General features: G+C 36.5%; 1 protein-coding gene across 15 annotated transcripts in view; it reads right to left on the bottom strand.

The window, feature by feature from the left end:
* The window catches only part of SOX6 (SRY-box transcription factor 6), a 375,857-nt gene that overhangs the window by 143,311 nt on the left and 212,815 nt on the right, over positions 1 to 19,731 (bottom strand). For all 15 annotated transcript variants that reach the window (XM_075162744.1, XM_075162748.1, XM_075162750.1 and 12 more), the window contains 2 exons: positions 4,903 to 5,075; positions 1,244 to 1,312 (listed from right to left, as the gene is read on the bottom strand). In XM_075162744.1, the coding sequence (XP_075018845.1) occupies positions 1,244 to 1,312; positions 4,903 to 5,075 (242 nt within the window). The remainder of the gene's footprint in view (positions 1 to 1,243; positions 1,313 to 4,902; positions 5,076 to 19,731) is intronic.

Below are 19,731 nucleotides of genomic sequence, written 5' to 3'. Positions count from 1 at the left end.
TCATGATTCCTCTTTCTGTGTCCTAATTTTTAAAGGAATTTAAAAAATTAGAAATTTCTCATGCAAATAACTGTTCTGTTTACCAGACTCAGCTATGTTTCAATCTTAGCTTTTACGCCAAGTAAAGATTTTTTTACAGGATTCTTTGTTTTTTGAAGCCAGACTCGCAAATAACACTTAGAGAAGATGGCATATTTTTTTCCTTTCACTATTCTTACGTCTCTTCCATCCTTTATGTACACCTAATATGAACATGCAGTCTTCCAATAGGCAATGACAATAATGGTGCTTTAAAATTCAATTGTGTCTCTCATCCCAGGTATCAACACATTTGTATATGTTAATTAAACTCCTTAAAGTGTAACTGACACTGCATTACAATATTTACAAAAGCATTTACAAGCATTCCTTTGGGATAAGGGAAGGAAAACTTCAGGTTTGGCATCTAGTAACATGGCAATCAGCATATTAAGGAAAAAACCTGAGAGTCCAAATTTATAAGAAATGATTGGCAGCAAATCATTTGTCAGAGCAAACCAAAATATTTAAATCAAAGAACAGGCCCGTGGAAATGCTTTCAAACAAAGTGGGAAGCAGAAAAGGTAATACGGTCACATGTCAACAATGCCTCTACCTACATGTCACTCCCTACCCGCATATATTTGCACAAAGTTAAACCAGGTTCTGGGTACAAGTACAGATAATTGAATAGCTCCAGAACATTCCCAGATCCACGAAGCTGCAGTTACTCTAAAGGTACATGGGACACATATACCTGTGGGTCTTTGAACATGAGCAGACTGGTCCCGGGGACTTAGTACTGTCTTAATGTCTATTATTTAGTTCTATAGCTGTTTGCTTTAGTTAATGAAATGGAAAACATTCTTCTAACATTCTTATAAAGCGAATTTTGCCTTTGTAGAATAAGGAATTCTATAAACAATAATTGAGATTCTGCTTTTACTTCACATAATACAAATCATACTGATTGCAGATTTCAGAATTAAATGACAAGATTTAAGAAATAGTTCATAACTTTCAGAAGAAAACTCTGCTTATCAAAGAAAAGCTCTTTCCACCAAAAAAATGTTTGACAGTAATTTTCAAAGACACAAAGACCTTCCATAAAGAGCATCTTTACTGAGGCTTGTTAGTAAAGCATGTGGCTGCTTTATTTTAGATCCTTCCCTCTCCATAAATGGAATTTAAGTATAATCAGAAGAGAGCAATAAAACACACTGACCTGAATTTGCTGCTGCAGTAGATTGATTTTGTGCTGCTGTTGCAGAAGTTGCTGCTGTTGTCTTGCAATCTATTAGAAATAAAATTTCCATTAAATTAAAACTGTAATATTGACACTTCAATATTATGAGTGAAAAACATCTTATTAGTTATTCTTTATTATATTTTTATTAAGCATAATTTTTTTTTTAAAAAAAGAAGGATATTTTAGAGGTATCTGTATATGTGACATAAACATTTTAAATTTAAATGCAACATAAAAATCTAGTTAGCCAGTAAGAAATATATATTTTCAGCACTTAGACCTCAACTCTGCAAAGCGTAGAAACATGGGTTTAGCTGTGTGCATGTGAATAATCTCATCACTATTCAACAAAGCATTTAAGCCCGTGGTGATCTTTGACTATGATGCATTACTGTTAGCTACAATGGGAATGAAACACATGCTTAAAATTAAGTGCTTTGCTGAATGGGGATGGGATTACTCAGGTGCTTAAGGTTAAACACACATTTTCCTGCTTTGCTGAACTGAAGCCTTAGCTAGTATTTATAGATGTTTCACTATTCAGCACAAGCTCCTAGGGCAAGCTTCTCTAACTTCATTCACAATGAGCAGCACATTACTTCTCTTGTAAATCTCGACGTCTTCCTTGGAACTACTCAAGGAAGTAGGGTCTCATTCTGTGTAAAAGCAGTACCTGATGCTCAGTAACTCATCCTCAACACAACCCTGTGAAATATGTAGATATTCTTACCCTCAATTCAGTAAGGGATCTGGAGGGTAAAGGTTCACTATATCCCTTCTCTAACATAGACGGAGAGAAGCAAGTGTTCAGGGCAGGGAGCATTACGAGACTAACGAGAGAGAATCTGCCCCAGACACATCCCCACAGCCCCCCAACCCGATTCCCACAAACCATCCCAAACCAGCATGCAAGAGCAGAAGGGAAATAGCATCCTGCCCTCAGACCCCAGAGTGGCTCCCTGCAATGGGTAACATGGACTGCAGCTACAGGGGAGAAGCTGCAAGGAGCTGCGGGAACAACTGGACTTCTGCTTGCGAAGGGCGACTGTGCAGCAGACTGAGACAAGGACAAGATTTGTGTTTCCTGGAAACCCCAGCCTCAGCACTTCTGCAACCTTCATTTCTTAAGTATCATTTCCCCTCCTATAAATATTTATCTAGAGCAGAGGAACCACATAAAATGGCAAGAAGTTGGTGACAAAGGTAGCTTGATCACTTGAATCCACTGTTTCGGTTTTGGCAAAACCCCTCCTGGTCTCCTTCCCCACTATCTTCCGAGCACACTTACTCTCTCTGTCATAAACAGAGAAATTAAGTAAAATGTTTTTATGATAAAAAAATTAAAGAAATGTAGCAAGGTTGATCTGGAAATAAACAATCACATAGTTTTAGTGCAAACTGTTCAGATTAACTCCTAAGGAATCTGCAGTTACATATTAACAGCTTGTAATTGTGCACACACAGAGGTCAAGTCTGTCATTTCTTTAATCTCTCACTTTGTCACCTGGAAATAGCTCTGTCTTTTTTTTCACTGCTACAGTTAAAATTCACTTTTGTACGGGAGGCCAACACAAAATTCATACATATTTTAAGTCTTGCATATGGCCTCAAAGAGACAAATTGAGGTCTATGGGATTCTGGGGCTGGATCAAGGCAAAATGCATCACAGAAAAGGAATCAAGCAACTGTCATAGCCCACTACACTGATGCTTGTAACAGGGATCAAAATCCCTTTATGAACCTGGTGTTCAAATATTTCTGGGTAAGTCTCCCAGTAAGTCAATAAAAATATTGAAGCAGGCCCTGGTCCGCTAGTGGAAAAGGTAGTTCCAACAGAGCTAGCTGCCTGTGTGTTCAGGTAACCTTGGGGCAGCTCCTAGGACCTCAGGTCACCTTTGTCAGATCAGTGGTCAGCGGTAGTGCCTATGCTTGGAAAAGCAACTCTAATGGTAAGTGTCCTACAGAGAGTATTTAAAAACCTGTACGAGTGCTTGAGTTACTATTTTTGATGAGTAACACACCAATTGTGCTATTCCATCTTAGAAGTGTAGTGCTTGTCACGAAAGATAAGCATTGTCAGGTTTATGTCCACATTGTCCCTGCTGCTAAAATCTCAGTGAAGGTAACAGAAAGATTATCATGATATTCAGCTTCAGAAAGGAATTATTTGTAATTTCACATTGAAATCAGATACCGCAAGGAGCTGCATCATGGGTCATACTTTCTGAGTGCTGTGTCTTTTTTCACAGAAACACAGTATCCTAAGTCCAGAATTGTGTGGAGCTGCTGGTGACCTGGCTGCTACTTAACCTGGTAAGCCATAGCCAAGGCCAGGATGAGACCTTTGCTTACATGTGCAAAGGCACTGATCTGCCGGAGTTCAGACTGTTTGTGAACAGCTTTTTGTACCTGTATGTACAATATAGTACCATTTGAATAGGCATTTCCTGATGAAAACCAGAAATATACCATGAAGCATCCAGTGTCAATGGTTCCTCTTAGATGGAACAGTACTGTGATAGAAAATGTATCCAATACCCTGCAATGCAATTACCATAGCATAGTCTTGATGTATAGGCTTGACACAGTAAAGTAGGGTACACAAGCACCATGTGGCTCAAATTCTGAATTTTATTTGCCTATTGGTTGAGCTACATGCTCGCTTCATTGAGCATGACAACCTAGTTTTAAGTGTCATTTAATTTTCATTTTGAAATATAATTACAAAGTGTTCACTGTAAGATATCACTCGTCTGCAAATGTGTCAAGATTAATTTGTGCTAGCTTATTCACAAGTGTCAATAGTTAATTACTGTGTCATCTCTGGATGGCTAAATGACATTCTAACTTCTGATTTTTTACAGTGTTCCTTTATGTTATTTTCCATTAGGGGATGAGTCCATATTCCTACATGTGGGCAAATACTCAAGCACATAAAATACCAGACGTCACAACTCATTAAAATCAACAGAGCATATATTGCTGTATATATCCTATAAAATACGTTTAACTGAAAAGATAATTCTAGTAATAATGTCAGATTCCTAAAAACCACACATTAATTTGGATCTGTCTGATCTAATGCCTAGGGGACTAGTGTATGGGATCGCTCTTGTTACACTTTGGTACAATGAGAAAAGGACAGCTCTTTGGACAACTGCATCTCTGAAAATAAAAAACAAACGAACAAAAAAAACCCACAAAACAAATAAATAACAATATTTAATAACAAATAAACAAATAATAACAAATAAACAAACCAAACCTTACTTGTAGAAGATATTTGAGGATGCTTAAAGTTTTTTGTTCAATTATTTTCGTGTCAAAAAGAGAAAGAATTAAATAATGCTTATAGTTTGTCTTATTTGTAACTCCCAAAATTGCATCTCAGTGCAAGAAACAAGAACTGTGAAATCTATCAAATGCCATTTATTCTAGGAAAGAAATTATTTGAATGTCCACACCCACTTTTTTTCTCAGGGTCCTATAATATTTCCTCTTTTTGGAAAAACATGTAATTTCTGAAGATATTTAAGCTCTTTTATCAAAAAAAAGATGAAACACCAAGCAGAACAGTGCTTATGATAAGCATTCTGCATGAAACATTTTCACAGGTTTCTTTCTTGGAGCCTCACCTGTTCTTGCTGTTGGCGAGCAAGGTCCATTTGCTGCCGTTGTTTTTCAATTTGTGAGGCTGCCAGCTTTTTCTGTTCATCATGGGCAGCCAGGAGCTGCTCCCGTAAGCTGATCAGCTGGGTGATCATAGTAGAGAGCTGTCGCTCTTTTTCTGCCAGGCTTTCTGGTGTACCTAAATGTGCAGGAAAGATGTACTGTAAATATGAGATAGACAATAGTTACCAAGCAAAATTCACAAAAAAAATGGCTGAATCACCAACATGCTTATTTCAAGTGGCAGCTTGAATATATATTTTACTAACAAATCCCAAAAGAATCTAGTACGTAGCTTTGCTGTGCTCTAAGCACTGGAGAATATAGCAAAAATTGGAGCAGAAAAGATATAGAGTATTTCTTCTTTTCTGACAGGAGTAATTAATGATGCACTATGTACAAATCCCTATATCTTTTCCATCTAAATCTGCCCAGTGTGATAAATACATTCACAGTTTATTAGCCATAATTTTCCTTCCCTTTATATATTTTGTTGTTTTTTTCCCCAAGCATGTAAAAATGCTAAAAATAATATTAAAAGATGCTGTTCAGTGGAAGAAGTAGTTTAATAGTTTATTGATCATTTCTCTAAAATACCCGTATATCTGGTAGGTCATTTGGGTAAATGTAAGCTTTGGTTATGGAATGCACATTAAAAATGAGCTCTACTTGTCCCTAAGAGAAATGGCTAACCTGAGAAAATGGCTTAAAAAATTTCATTTAACTTTCAAAGTTTACTCTACAGAGAGCACTTAATTAATATGAAACTACGGTACATTTATTCTTTGCACTAATGATGCTTAATGGTCTGTTTATGGGTAAATTGCATGGGTCTCCTAAGTAGAGAGTACAGGGTCCTTTTGCAAATCAGTCCAAAAATATCCCGTCTTACGTACGAACATATTACTTTGTCACAAACAGCAATGTCAGCTCCTATGATTGAGCCATACACTGCATTTCCTTGTGTGAGCATCTCAGACCCACAGCTCTATATAATTATAGTAAGGTAGCTGTTCAGGAATACTGGAAGAGCATCTGAAGGAGGTTTACAGTTGGAAGTGGGATAAATGAAGCAATTTTACGTTGTACAGGAGAACTGAGAGTTAGAGAAGAAGTGAACCAAATCAAGAACTAGTCAGGTCTGTAATTTGCCACAACGATATGAGAAGTGGCACAAAAGAGAGGGTATTCGCATCCTTCCTTTCCTCCATTCACAATAGAGGACTGTGATAAAGAAGTCACAGGACTTTTGAAGAGGAAGAAAATGTGTGAGGAACAGGACCTGGGAGGGAATGGAGAAACTGTCACCAAAATTATGACTCCACCTTCTTCCCAGGAGTAAGATGGATATCTTCTAGGGAAGAGAAGAAAGAGGTTGACAGGTTTCATAAGGAGAGGGAAGACAAAACAGACTCCTGCCAAGCAGGTCACAAACCGAAGATGCTCTACTACTTACATCATGCTGTGATGGGACCAATATTATTCTTACACAGAATTTCATTTGCAAAAGCAGCATACAAGAAGCCTCTGTCTATAAATGCTTTCTATGGAAAAACAAACTGCATGGCTTAAGGCATTCACTCTAAACAAAGCAAACTCCCAGAAACAAAGGGTACCTGTTTTTCTGTACATTTCTTCGTTGCATTTAACAGCATAAAGTACTGAAAATATTCAATTTCCTAGCCACTATTAACTATCTTAGTTGTAAAGAGTCTGCAACAAACTCATGTTTCAGTACCCTGTAATGCCAAATCTTAATTCAGTATACATACGACACAGGTCTCCAGACAAGGAAAAATGAGTAACTTCTGTTGTAGTGGAAGTTTTAGAAATGGTTAGCAATTTTCTTAGTCACAAGAAGTATGATGGATGCATGAAGTTAAACCTGAAGCACACTCTACTATTCAGACTAACTTATTGCAAAACCTTAGCGTGATATGTGTGACTGAAACTGTAAGAGAGTTCTGTGCAAAAAGCTGTTTCAAAACAACAACAAAAAAGATTTTTGAAAGTAAGCTTAGGCAAGTATGTGGCCAGGAAAATATCTGCACTGAAGTTACTGCCTTGCCAGGATCCATTAGCTTGTACTGAGCTCCACACTGTTGACATCAGTTCAATTATCTGCAACTTCAGTATAGACTTACCTTAACCCTCTTAAACTCTATTATTCTATAAATCTTGAAGATTTTGCACCATGGATCACAGGTTATTTAGGTGCTTTTGAATATGTTATTGTATACTGAAATTCATTTTTCACAGATAAAAGACTGTTCTGCCAAAGAAAAATTCCCTTGCCCATCATGACTAGAAGAGATCAACCACTCCACCTATTTTAGAAAGCCAATGGGAAGCAACCTGCTGCCTCAAATGATACTTATTGCCATCCACTGCCACCTGGGAAACCACAGCTTGAGACTTTCACATCTGTCAAGCAGCTTTGGCATTGTAATGCAGGCCCCTGATCTTACAGTCATAAAATATTTTACGCACCCAAGGCAGATATTAATCTCCTGCTCCATTTCCATATTATTCTGTATACTTTGTACTTGCTTCATATTATGAGTAGAAAGCTACCACAAAGAGTGCCTGCTAAGGCTACAAAATTTGATTGTTTTGTTATGATTAGTTAGAACCATTTGATATAATTGCAGCAAATTTATAAGGTCATTTCTTTTTCTTTTTTTCTGAATTTTATACAATAGCAGGCAGAAGTAACTGTTCTTATTCAGGAATTCATAGTAATTGTTTTTCTTTCCCTTTTCCCCCCAGAGAAACACATCTAAAATGAATGACCCCATTTAAAGTACTCTACTCTTTAATTTGTACTGTGCTGTGCAATCCAACAACAGAATAGAACTGAGGACCACAAAACATACACTGTGCTCCTGGAAAATAACGAGACCTCCATGGAGCTGCAAGACACCTAACTGAACACTGCTCAAGACAAGAAAAAGCATAAGATGCAGAATGTTGTTGAACGAACGGGGCGGGGGGAGAGGTCTAATTTAATTTTAAAGTGGAAAATCCAAACCATTATTTTACAGTTTAAATACCAATAAAAAACAACTTGCTCAGAATGCAGACCAGATTGAGCTGATCTGGCTGGGCCAAGAGAGGTCATCAGTAGCTGTGTGCCATCATCATCTGTTTTGCATCCACTTACTGCAGCAAGCAATGAGATTCCTAAACTCATTACCAGTAAATAAACTTCTTCTGCTGACTAAAAATATCTATAAATAAAATAAAAATATAGCTATCTGTAAAATGTATTTGCCATAAAACCAGACAAAACAAAAAGCTTAGTAAAAAATATACAGTAAATATGCCAGCTTCCATAAAATATTATATATCACAGTGCTCTCTGTGTTCTAATCCTATTCTCTTACTCCAAATACAGCAGTGCATTTTTTTTTCCATGGGGTCTTCCTTATCCCCCAAACACATCTGTCTTGAGTTTCGCTCAGATTTGTCAGGTGGATCAGTGCTCCCCAGGGCCTGCTCCATCTGAAGTATTTTAATTTGACTAAACACCTGATTTATTTTATCTCTCCGATGAGAAAGGCAGTTTGTCTTAATAGAGCCTGTCAGCCTACAGTCCCATTCACAGCAATTTACAGGCAGCCAGGGATGCTGGAAAAGAAGAGTGCTGTGATTCTGTATTTTATCCTCCTCCAGAAAGCACCTAAAAGCAGCTATTCACTGCTACTGCATGTGGCATTTTAGAACTGAATTAGCTTTTTATTCAAGTAACTACACTTGTTGTGAATAGCTTATCTGTAAAATTGCTACATTCACTACTGATTTTATTAACCTTTGGCTCTATCACAAAATGGTCTTCAGTTAGGAAAGACCTTTAAAATTGACACATTTTTCTTAGGGGCCTTTATTTCAGTGACTTCAGATATACTGAATTTGATCCATTGACTCCCTTTACCAGCAGTATTTAAAATTTTGAGTGTTGGTGGGAAGTCGATAGTGTTTAAGGACTTCTTTTTAAAATGAAAATATAACAGTCTTATCAAAAGTTCGAAAAATTAGTTATTATTTGTGACAGCCCTTTGGTTATATATTCTTGTCTTCGTGATTATAATCTGAAAAATTATAATCTGATTATAATTATAAATAGAAAAATAATTTGGTTTTAGAAATATTTTAATTTCTCCTTATATGTTTATTGTTTTACCCTTCTTTTAATGGATTTGAGCACAAATTGAGATAAAATGGTCAGATTGAACAGAACGAAGGCATCAAAGAGAACTTTTGAGAAATTCTGGTCATAGGTCAATCTAACCAGGAGTGAGAAAATAAAAAGTAGCTATAAATCTGTTGAAAAAGAGAGAAGAGTTCAACTTGTGGTCTAAAATTACATTTAGAAAGAATTCTGTTTGTGGCAAAAACCTACCTTTTAAAAACCTTTTAAATCACAATAGTACATGATTTCTGGTACACAACGTAATAGAAAGATCATTCTATATCTTACAATAAAATGCGTTTAATAAAAATCATAACCATCACCTTGCATTTTATCTACCTAGATTTCTTTAAGCATCGCAAAAAAAGATAAAAAATCTAGTATCCTGTAAGTATAGATACATAATATAACTACAGTTCCTATATCAATCTCTGGTTTACCGCCTTAAAACACTTCTGTTATCTCTTCCTACATATTCAGTCTCTATACAGATGTAGCTGCATGTCAACAAACACAGGGGGTTTTCAATGTTAAATTTGGAACTGTCCTTGTGGCAAGGTGTCATGAGATAGAGGCAGAATAATAACTGCTGGTAAGGAAAAAAAATAAGCAGGAATAACAAAAAATAGACTTCTAGACTTACATAGTATAATTTAAACTAATCTCTTTGACACTAAGCAAAAGAAAACAAGATAAAGCCACATATTCTATCAAGTGAATAAAAGACAAAATACTGGAGTCATAAATACGCCAAAAATTTATAGGCGTGATCCAAAGCTTGCCGAAGTAGGATTCTTAGCTGTGACACTAAATTACTGTGGGCTCTTGAATGTGCTTGCCTTAGTTTCCCAACGTGTACACAAAGTAAAACACTACCAATCAGAGGGCTTTATGCCTGGTTAGTTAATGCTGCTGAAGTGCTTTGAGATCTTTGCATGGAATCTCTACACAGCTGCAAAGTATTATGGTTCTCTTGAATTCTGTGATTAGTGTAAAGCATGACAAATATCATCCTTGTTTATGCACTGCATCTAAACTAACTTTTGCCCCATATACTTACAGGAAATACAAATTAATAAATCACAAATGATTACTCCTGTTATGTTTTTAGAATAAACACATAGTGCGACTTCTATGAAATCAAGAGACAGTAATGCGAGAAAGAAGCGTGGACTTTGCCAGAAACTAAGAAGGGCTTTAAATCACATAACTGCAGTTCCAAAGTATCATCAACCAAAGCAATTCACCAACAATCAAAAATGATTTTGAATCAAGTTAAGCAATTTCAGCATTTAAAAAAAAAAAAAAGCCTTTATGAATCAATTCCTCTGTTAGTTCTTTTTTTTTTTTTTTATGGACATTGTTTGGAAAGAAAGCAAAAACACAATGCTAGACATAAAAGAAAGAGTATTTGATCTTAGCTGCCCAGAGATAACCTGGTTAAACCATTCTGTCTAACACGGCAGTCTGCAGCACACATCAGATAGGCTGTGATGTCTCTACTTCACAGGCTCTGTCCAGCATTTAGCATTTACCCTTTTTTGATTGGGTCACCTTTTAAATGCCACAAAATAGGGCAGCAAAAGTCAACAAAAATAAACAGGGAAAACAGAAGAAAGTAACAATCTAATGGAAGGGCTTCGGAGATAAAAGTCACTTTGTGAGGGCTGCCTGACTAAGGAGCCCCCTTGCCATTGCAATAGCATCTAATTTGAGTTCTAACTCCAACAGCAGTTTAAAAAGCTTTCCACTCTAAAGGGCCCCAAGTGCATCATAAAGATAAAGCATTTCAGCAGAAAACAGCCACAAAGACCTCTATTATCTTATCAGTCTTTGGTTACAACAGCTGAACCAATATGACTAAGTTCTGAATGACTTTTTTTTCCCCTTCTTTTTATAACACTAGAATACTGGAATTTCTTTATTTCATGATCAGTTAGCAATTGTTGATGTTCCCATATGCTACTGTCCAGTCCTTAGTCAATAAAAAGTTTTATAAATGCTTCCATTGTGCTTTGTAGCATCCCAGTGCAGAAGGCAGCACAGCAAACATGTCCAGCATGCAAACCACACCGGATAGCTTCTCTTGCGAAGGTGTGAGATCCCCCCCCCGCCTTACGTCTCAAAATGATTCTGTGTTTTAAGCTTCAAGCAAGGAAAAATCAATACTCCATAAACAGCAATGGGAATTAATATTAGGAACTGCTGAAAATATTCTGTAGAGCAAAATCTGTTTGTCAGGTTTAGAAAAACAAAAGATGGTTTAAGTTAGCTGTGCTTATGAGAAGGATGAAAATGCCTTACTGTCAATCTGCAGGATTCGTCCCAGTTTCACATACACTAAAGCTCAGATGCTTAAGCCCTTTCTTAGTGGAGGCCATTTGAAACTGATATGATTCACAGAACAGGAGAGTTTTAATACAATCCTAAACTTATCATAGGCCAGACTCCTAGACTAGCCATAAAGTTGCAGGCAGCAGAGTGAAAAATGAAATTACCTCAGCGAGGTCACGACGACCCTTCGTTTCCCGTGTCAGTGTGCCCACGGACAGGAGAGGGAGCGGGCAGGGGCCCACGGCTGCAGGCCCAGCTGCACCTCTGTCACCACAGCCACCTCTCTGGCTCCGTGCAGCCTGAGCTGCCGGCACATCAGGGTCCTGCACCCACCGCCGGTTAGTTTGGATCCTACCAAGGCTTTCATCCAGTCCACGCACACCTCTTGCCTGACCGGGGGAGACAGCAGACGTGCAGAAGAGCGATGCACACCCAGCTCTCTCCCGGACATTGAGCTGGGACAGAGGCAGGGGTCCCTGGGCCCAGGCACCCTCGCAGGCCTCACTTGATCATTGCACCCCTGAGCGTTCACCTTCAGCTGCACCCTATTCGACCACTTAAAGTGTCGCGCTCAGTTTTTTTCTCCCTTATCAAAAGAAATGAAGGATTTATCTCTTCCTCAGACTTCACAAACCACAGAACAGTTTATTCTGCATTAAGAACAAATAAATCACAGGAATGTATATAGTAATCCAGCTGAATATTTCCCCTAAAGATTTGCCATCATCTGATGACAACTGAGGCAGGCTTACCTGCCTTAGCATTTCCCAGCAAATGCTTGTGCCTTAGCTTTGCTCCTGCAAATGACCACCTCTTCTGAGACAACTTTCTTTCGTGGCCTTAAACATTTTTTTGGTCTCATGTGTTTGCCGGACTCTTTGTTCTTGCGTTGTTTCTTAGCAATTCGCAAGTGTTTCCTGAGGAACATCTTATAGTCAGAGGTTTTCTTCCCTGACTGTTTTTCACAACAGTTCTAATCAAAGTAAACCAATACATTCAAAAGAAAGACACTGCAGGGACCGGATCAACATAAACTGTTCACAAGTTACTACCAGACAGTTCCAAACCTGTCAAAGTAACCTGCTAGGCAAAGGATTGGATTGAGTAGTGCCTGGTCAGCTCATGGAGCAGCACAATGATACGTTGCCCCATTTTTAGGGATGTGGTGAATCCACAGTTGAGTCCTAAAATGTAATCCACGTCAGGAATGTAGGAAAGAATGTGATGTTAGCCAGAGCTTCAACCTCCCCCTCCTCCAAACCCGCACCCAGCAAAAAGCAAAATTCCAACAAATCTCTTGTACTCCTTACTTTCTTTCACACACATGAAAAGAAGAACTCTATCTGACATAAGCCTTGGAGGACTTTAACTACATTTAGAGATTCTGTTACTAGCTCATATATACAATTCTACTTTAGTATTGTTTGCTATTTAAAAAAAAGAAGGAAAAAGAAACCTTTAGCCAGTTTTTTAGAATTACTTTCAAATTCCAGAAGACCTTGTCACCTTACATTCTAAATAATACTAGAAGTACATATTAAGTGTTAGTTCAAGTACATATTAAGTGTTAATTCATGCATGTGCATGTGGAAGAAAGACGACGACAATTTTTTGAATAAATTATTCCTAGGGTTTTTCAGCAGCATGTAGAGATTCGGTTATGAATGCTTTAGTGCTTTCAGTGGGTTTAGAAATGCTTCATATATACTCAATACGAGCTGTTCAGACTCCGTGTGGAAAAAATGTGATAATTCTGGGTGTAGACAGAGAAATACGTATTATACATTGCAACTAAAAACTCACAGCCAACCTGTTCTTGCTGAATTAGAATATAATGATACAGCAGAGGCCACGGGCTGTGAGTAATCTGTACAGTGATACAAACACTAAAATATGATGTACAGAGAAAAGAAAAATGAGTAGTTTTATTTTGTTAACTGAGAACACTGTAGCCCAGGGCATAGCACACCAAAATAAAATGAACATGGTGGTGTTATATAGAAAGCAAAATTTGTATTATTAATATTATTATTGACTTTAATGCTTAATTTCAATGCTTTTAAAGTAAAAAAAAATTACAAACAAGAGACGAGGAAAGATGGTCCACCCATTTAAGGTACTCAACTCAGGACTTCAGAGCGCTGAAAAAATATCCTGACTTTCAGTTTTAGTTTTTCCCATTTAAATACAGATGACAGTATTTCCCTAAATCAGGGAGGGGGAAGGGGAGGAAGATGTTATTCTGAAGATAGGAACAGTAAAGATTCCAAACTGTATTTGTGAGCCATATAACAAAAGGAAATAGTATATTAAAAAATAAAAAATCCAAAGGATAAAGGAGGCATTGGAAGGGAAAAGAACTGATAAACAGAAAAAAACTCATCATGTAATTATACAACAGTTCATCTTCTGTAGAAAACCAAACTGAGATGCCAGCAACTGTGTTAATAAGGATAGCAGAAATACTTAAACATCACAGGAGGAATAAACTTTCCGGACTGGAACCTTCTCTGTGCAAACCTCCCCACACAGATCATGTTTGCCAGGTTTTTTTGTGGAAGTTAATATCTTAAGTTAAAATGGCACAAGATTGATTCACCTTTCCCTATCAGGGAACACACATTAAGCACAAAAAACAATAGCAGACCAATGTTACGTCTTCCTCAAGGGGATGACAAAGTTGTAAAAAAGGTTTGAAAGTTAAATCCTATAACTTTTCTTATTTGCAAGGGCTGTACAACTAACTCCAACCCAATAGCCCCATAATGCTTTAAGTTCTCACACAGCAAAACAGGGGAAGTCTCATAGGGAAATGTAGATAGCCAAAGTTTTTCCTTCTGAAGATGGGTCACAAGTACTAAACATGAGAAAAATTAAGCCCTCAGTAACAATGATGTTCACAGAGCCTGTAGCTTCTTCATTACACTGGAATTAACAACACAGCAGGCCTAATTGTCTCTTCTTGTTACTTACACATACATGTAGAACCAGAAACTTCAGTAGAAATATCCTTTATTTACAACAGTATAAGAACTGATCCCCATGTTCCCATAAATAGTAAGTGAAGCCAGTTGTTCACTTTCCCTATTATTTTATCTCTGACCCTGACTCAAAACACACGGATTCTTCCATTAGCTTTGGCTGAATTTTGTAATTGTCAGAGGACCAAGAGCAGACATGTCAAATAGAAGTGCAAAATATCTCATCACTGAACATTATGGAATAAGATTGTTTTTAATGACATTCTATCTCTCAGTTTCTACAAAACTCACTATATTAGGTATGTAGAAATATTAGTAAAGAAGCCTATACATATATATATATTCTATAGCACCATCCCAGTTTTAGGTCTGAGACTGCTTTGTCCTGACAGCATCATTTGATGTACAAAACTCTATATAGTATTAGAAATTCTAAATGCACTTTCTTATTAATTTCTTACTTCTCTTTATGAGCAGCTTATAGCTTAATGTGAAACTATAGATGTGAAACTGAGAATGAGGTGCTTACACAGAGAAATACTGCCCTACCTTTCACACCAGCTTCAGAGGGATTCTAACACAACGGTAATTTGTCCTAAACATTATTTTGCTTCCTGGGTAAGTCTTTCAAATTTTTTTTTCTCTTCTGACTCATAAAATTTACTGAACAGAGTTCTGCTGCACTAGTAGTGTCACCATATCTTAATTTAGTTAAGTAATGTTTTAGATGTTTGAAATCAATGGAAAGCCCCTACCCTTCATTTCCAGAAAATCAGAAAAATATTTTAGTTCTGGATGAACATTTGCATCCATACCTTGATATGGAGGAACAGATGGTCTGACATATGAATGCCAAGCTAACTCTAATATTCATATAAAACATTGCAGTAAAAGGTGTGAGAAAGATACTTTTTTGTAACTTCCTCTTTTAGATGTGAAATGATATTTTGTTTTTCTTATATACAATGATAGGTAGTATCTTCTTTGGAATTACAGTGTTGAGAGTCACGATTGATGACAGTCTGGAATAAGTAGGATCTTATCAACCAACATGAAAAGATTAGGAGTCTGCTGGAGAAAAAAAATGTAAATGGAGAATTCAGGACTGATTTTGAAATTGCTCCATTTCATTGATTGTTCTTTCATAACAGTGTACAGCTGGATAAAAATCATTTTGTTTCCATACTCAATTTTAACTTTGACAAGTGATTTCTGGGTACCATGATACTCTTCAAAATGAATCTTATTTTTTTATTATGTAAACATGATACAATTCCCAGTGATCTACACAATTTTTCATTCTTTTTAAACTAGTATTTCTTCCTGTTGCGGTGCAAGTGCAAAAAAGCACTTGTTTGGAAGGAAAGAGCTCTCCAATTAAAACTTGTATCTTCAATCACAGGGATGAACTGAATATCTGTTCTATCTAATCTTATTCTGGAAAGAGAATTGTATATGTACATGCATAAAAATGACTGGAAGGAAGCTGAGTTTAGAGGAAGTTAGTTTAATATCTCATTTGATGAGTATAGCTCGTATGAATTAGATGACATTAATTTCCCTATATAACTGAATTTATAGTTACTTGTGATTTCGTTAGCTGATATTTGTCTTTCATAAAAAAGTTCACAATGTAAAAGAAGCTTTTGCTTGTTTGTACAGTCCTCTCATATTGTCTAAACTATGGATTAATAATGAAAAATGAAAAAGAATCATGTGTTTTAAATAAGTTTTCGATTTAAACAGCAAGGTACAGAAAAGGAGGTTTTTAATATTAGTTTTTTCTGCTTTTTGTCACAGTATTTGCAGAAATAACATGATTCTTCCCTTTAAATAGTAAGGAATACTTTGCACTGTAATGTCTATAAATAATGCATGGGGTGATGGTAAGAAAAGGTGACAGTTGAAGTCCGTACAGCTTTTATGTGTACTCCTGCAGTTGGACATGTGCAAATCAGGTGAAAAAACATGCCATCACTGTATCTTCCTGCAGGGCTAATCTAGTTTTAAGGAGGATGATGTGGTGCCTTATATTGAACCTGAGCATCTGTGTACTAGGAAGGTCTATGAGAACAAGGACAGGAATTAATACTTTTCTTTATGGATGCAAGAAAGGAAGAGATCCTTTCCATAGGTGCCATTGCAGCTTTTTTTATAAAAACTCTAATCGATTCAATTATTGGAGTTCATTTGCCTTAGAGCTAACACTGAGGATCCCACTCCAAAACACTCTAGGAATCTTGCCTCTCTTCCTATACTCAAAATTGTAACCCAAATGCATTTCTTCTACTGCATCCAGAATGCACAATATACACAGAGGAGGAGATGTGCCTCTGTGAAACATACTCTGACTTATGATGTCTTGCAGTTACTTTTTATATCTTGTTAAATAAGTTACTTCCATGAGTTTTTAGTTAGTAGTTATTAGCTACACTACTCAAAAATGTCTAAATATAAATTTGAGGAGTATTAGTACTGCAAGATTTATATACTTTAAATAAAAATTTTAATTTTGATCTTAATTACATGTTCATCTTTCATGTCTTACAAATACAAACAAGTATATCAATGAAAAACTTATATTTGCCTCTGAAGATTTTTATTGCCTCTGGTGATAAGTAATGAAGAAGCAAAGTTTATTGCAAAACAAGGACATTAGCATAGCCTGTCTATCATGGAAGCTGTAAAGAAGAAACTTCCTACTTCATCTGAGAAGAGACAATTTAGTCAAAAGCCTTTGATATGTATTGAAAAGCAACAACATTTTATACATTTAGAATGTGCCCACAGAAGTCAGTTGAAGGATTTACACTTATTTCAGTGGGCTTTGAAACTGGCATTAGGTGGTCAAAATTGGCAGCTTCAAGGCTTGTAAACCTGAACATTATTTTAAATTTCTTTCATAATCAAACAGTTATAAATTGAAAGTGCTACTTATCTGCTACACACAACCTAGCAGGCTGTAAAACCAATTCAGCAGAGCATATTAATGCTACAAATATGAATTATCTTATGTCTTTTGAAATAACCACAACCTCACTGTATGGGTATGAGAAACAAAACCCAAACAAGTAAACTATGCATGTTGTTCCCTCAAGGATTATTTTATAAATAAATGAATTAACAGAACACATTCCAGAACAAATTAGAATTCTATGACAAGCTTGTTGTGCTCCTATGAAATATGTTACAAAATTATCAGTCAAGTTTTCTAACTGCAGAAAAGCCTCCTAAATCACATTAACCAGAGCACAAAGAGGTGGCCTACATTTGCAGACTGAAGTTCCACACATATTCTAAGAGTGTTCTGGTATAATTATACTCTAACCACAAGCATGAGTATGTTTAGCCAGATGTTTCTTAGAAGCGACTAAAAGTACAGTTGGAAATTTTCTTAATTCAATTTATTTGTATACCTAGCTGATCACAAAGCAAAACATTTAACACAGCCCTTTGCTACAGAATCACTGGTAATGAAATTCTTCACAGTCCCAAACCAGAGAGTAGTATCATGTTATTTTGTTGTGCTTATATAGGTATTCTACCACTCAAACAGGATCACTCAGAATGAAAACATAAACACTGCCTATTCAAAAGACTTAATATAATTTAGTATTCAAAGGCCTGAACTGAGGCACAACTTTAAGAACAGTCTAAAGATAATTCAGAATAAATCTTTAAGCACTGGGAGCAGTAGGAAACACAGCAAGAGGTTTTGAATTCCATTATAACAGCATTCTAACTCAATATATTATAAATAGACCTGGGATACATCTAAGAAATCAGGATCCCCTAATTGTTCCTCTCTCCTTAAGACAATAAAATACTGTCCAAGTTGCATTTTCAGTACTTTATTTCTACAGTGACTGCAATTTCATCATTATTTTTCCTTCATAACAAGACACTAAAACTAAAACCACAAATGAAGAAGAAGCAGGAGCAGGGAAAACAGATTTCTACTGAGACTTCTCTCAATTGGTTTTGAAAGTTAACCATCTTCCTTTCAAGTGTCCTATTAAAAAAATGAGCTATGTCTACAACAAGATACCTATTGCAACTCGATGCAATGTTTCTGATGTGTTTCTCAGAAGTTACACCAGTGTAACTGTGATTCTGAGATACTGTGGGCTCAAAGTTTTATACGGGCTCAAAGGGAGACTGGACAAGTATTTGGAAGGGGGGAAGAGAGGTCTAGTTGACCGATACAAAATAAACAAACCACATCAGGATCAGGAAATCCCTGGAACTGAAAATAGTGAGAGGCTGGGATAATGTTAGTGTGAAAGTATATGCTTTCCCTGTTCTTCTTTGCTCCTGTGTGACCATTTATGATTACTGCTGGAGTCAAATGGATGTTTGGCTGTTTTTATCTCTTTATACCAAAGATTTCCTTTCCATTTTTTTCTCTGAGTTCTTGGGTAGCAACTTTAGCCCTTCAGACACAGTATTTGATGATTTTTTATTAAGATTTGTTTTCCCTGTATGGGAATTCATATCTATGGGTCAACCAGCTTAATGTCTTGTTTCCTTAATGTACAAGTAGTTTCATTTTCTTTTCTGATGTGCAACACCAGCTAGCAGACATGAGAACCTGCATCTGTGTGAAGGTGAATATACACAGGCTTAGGGCTGACATGTTTCAGTCAAAACCTTAAGTTGCTCACTTTGAGTTTCACATAGGTAATAACCTTAGCACAAAAAAGGTTTTCAACTGCACCCTTACAGCTAAATTCTAACATACAACCATCAATACATTATGTTATCATCATAATTTCAGGGTATCAAAATAAACAGAGTCATAAATGGAAACATTGTTGAAGAACTGCTGAAGGACATGGGGTATTTAGATATCACTTCCTAGAACTCAGTAGCACTTTGGTAACTTCAAAGTAGCAAGGACTGCATTCACTTACAAATTTTCAAATTCCTCCTTGGAGCTCTTCCATTAGTGGCTTGATATGTAATAGCAAAGACAAGATTTTTCTGCTTTTGTGTACATTAAATGTTCTGAATTTAGGGGACCTCAGCAGCTTGCAGTAAAGCTAAGCTTGCAGTAAGCTTTCAGTTATACCATGGACTCAACATATATGAGGACAAAAGTCCACATAAGAAGACCAGCTTGCATAAGAACGAATACTAATCTGACATGTGAAGACAATACAGAAAATGCATTTATAAGGCAACACTCACACACACTCATTCACATTTATTTACCTATGCAAAAAAATAAAGATTTTTACTAACTCAAGTACTCAGTATTGCTTTCCGTATTAATTCAGTGTATACAC

This window comes from Calonectris borealis, chromosome 14, assembly GCF_964195595.1.
Source record: "Calonectris borealis chromosome 14, bCalBor7.hap1.2, whole genome shotgun sequence".
Lineage (NCBI taxonomy): Eukaryota > Metazoa > Chordata > Aves > Procellariiformes > Procellariidae > Calonectris > Calonectris borealis.
Note: the sequence above shows the minus strand (reverse complement) of the source record. Positions and strands in the feature narration are given on the sequence as shown.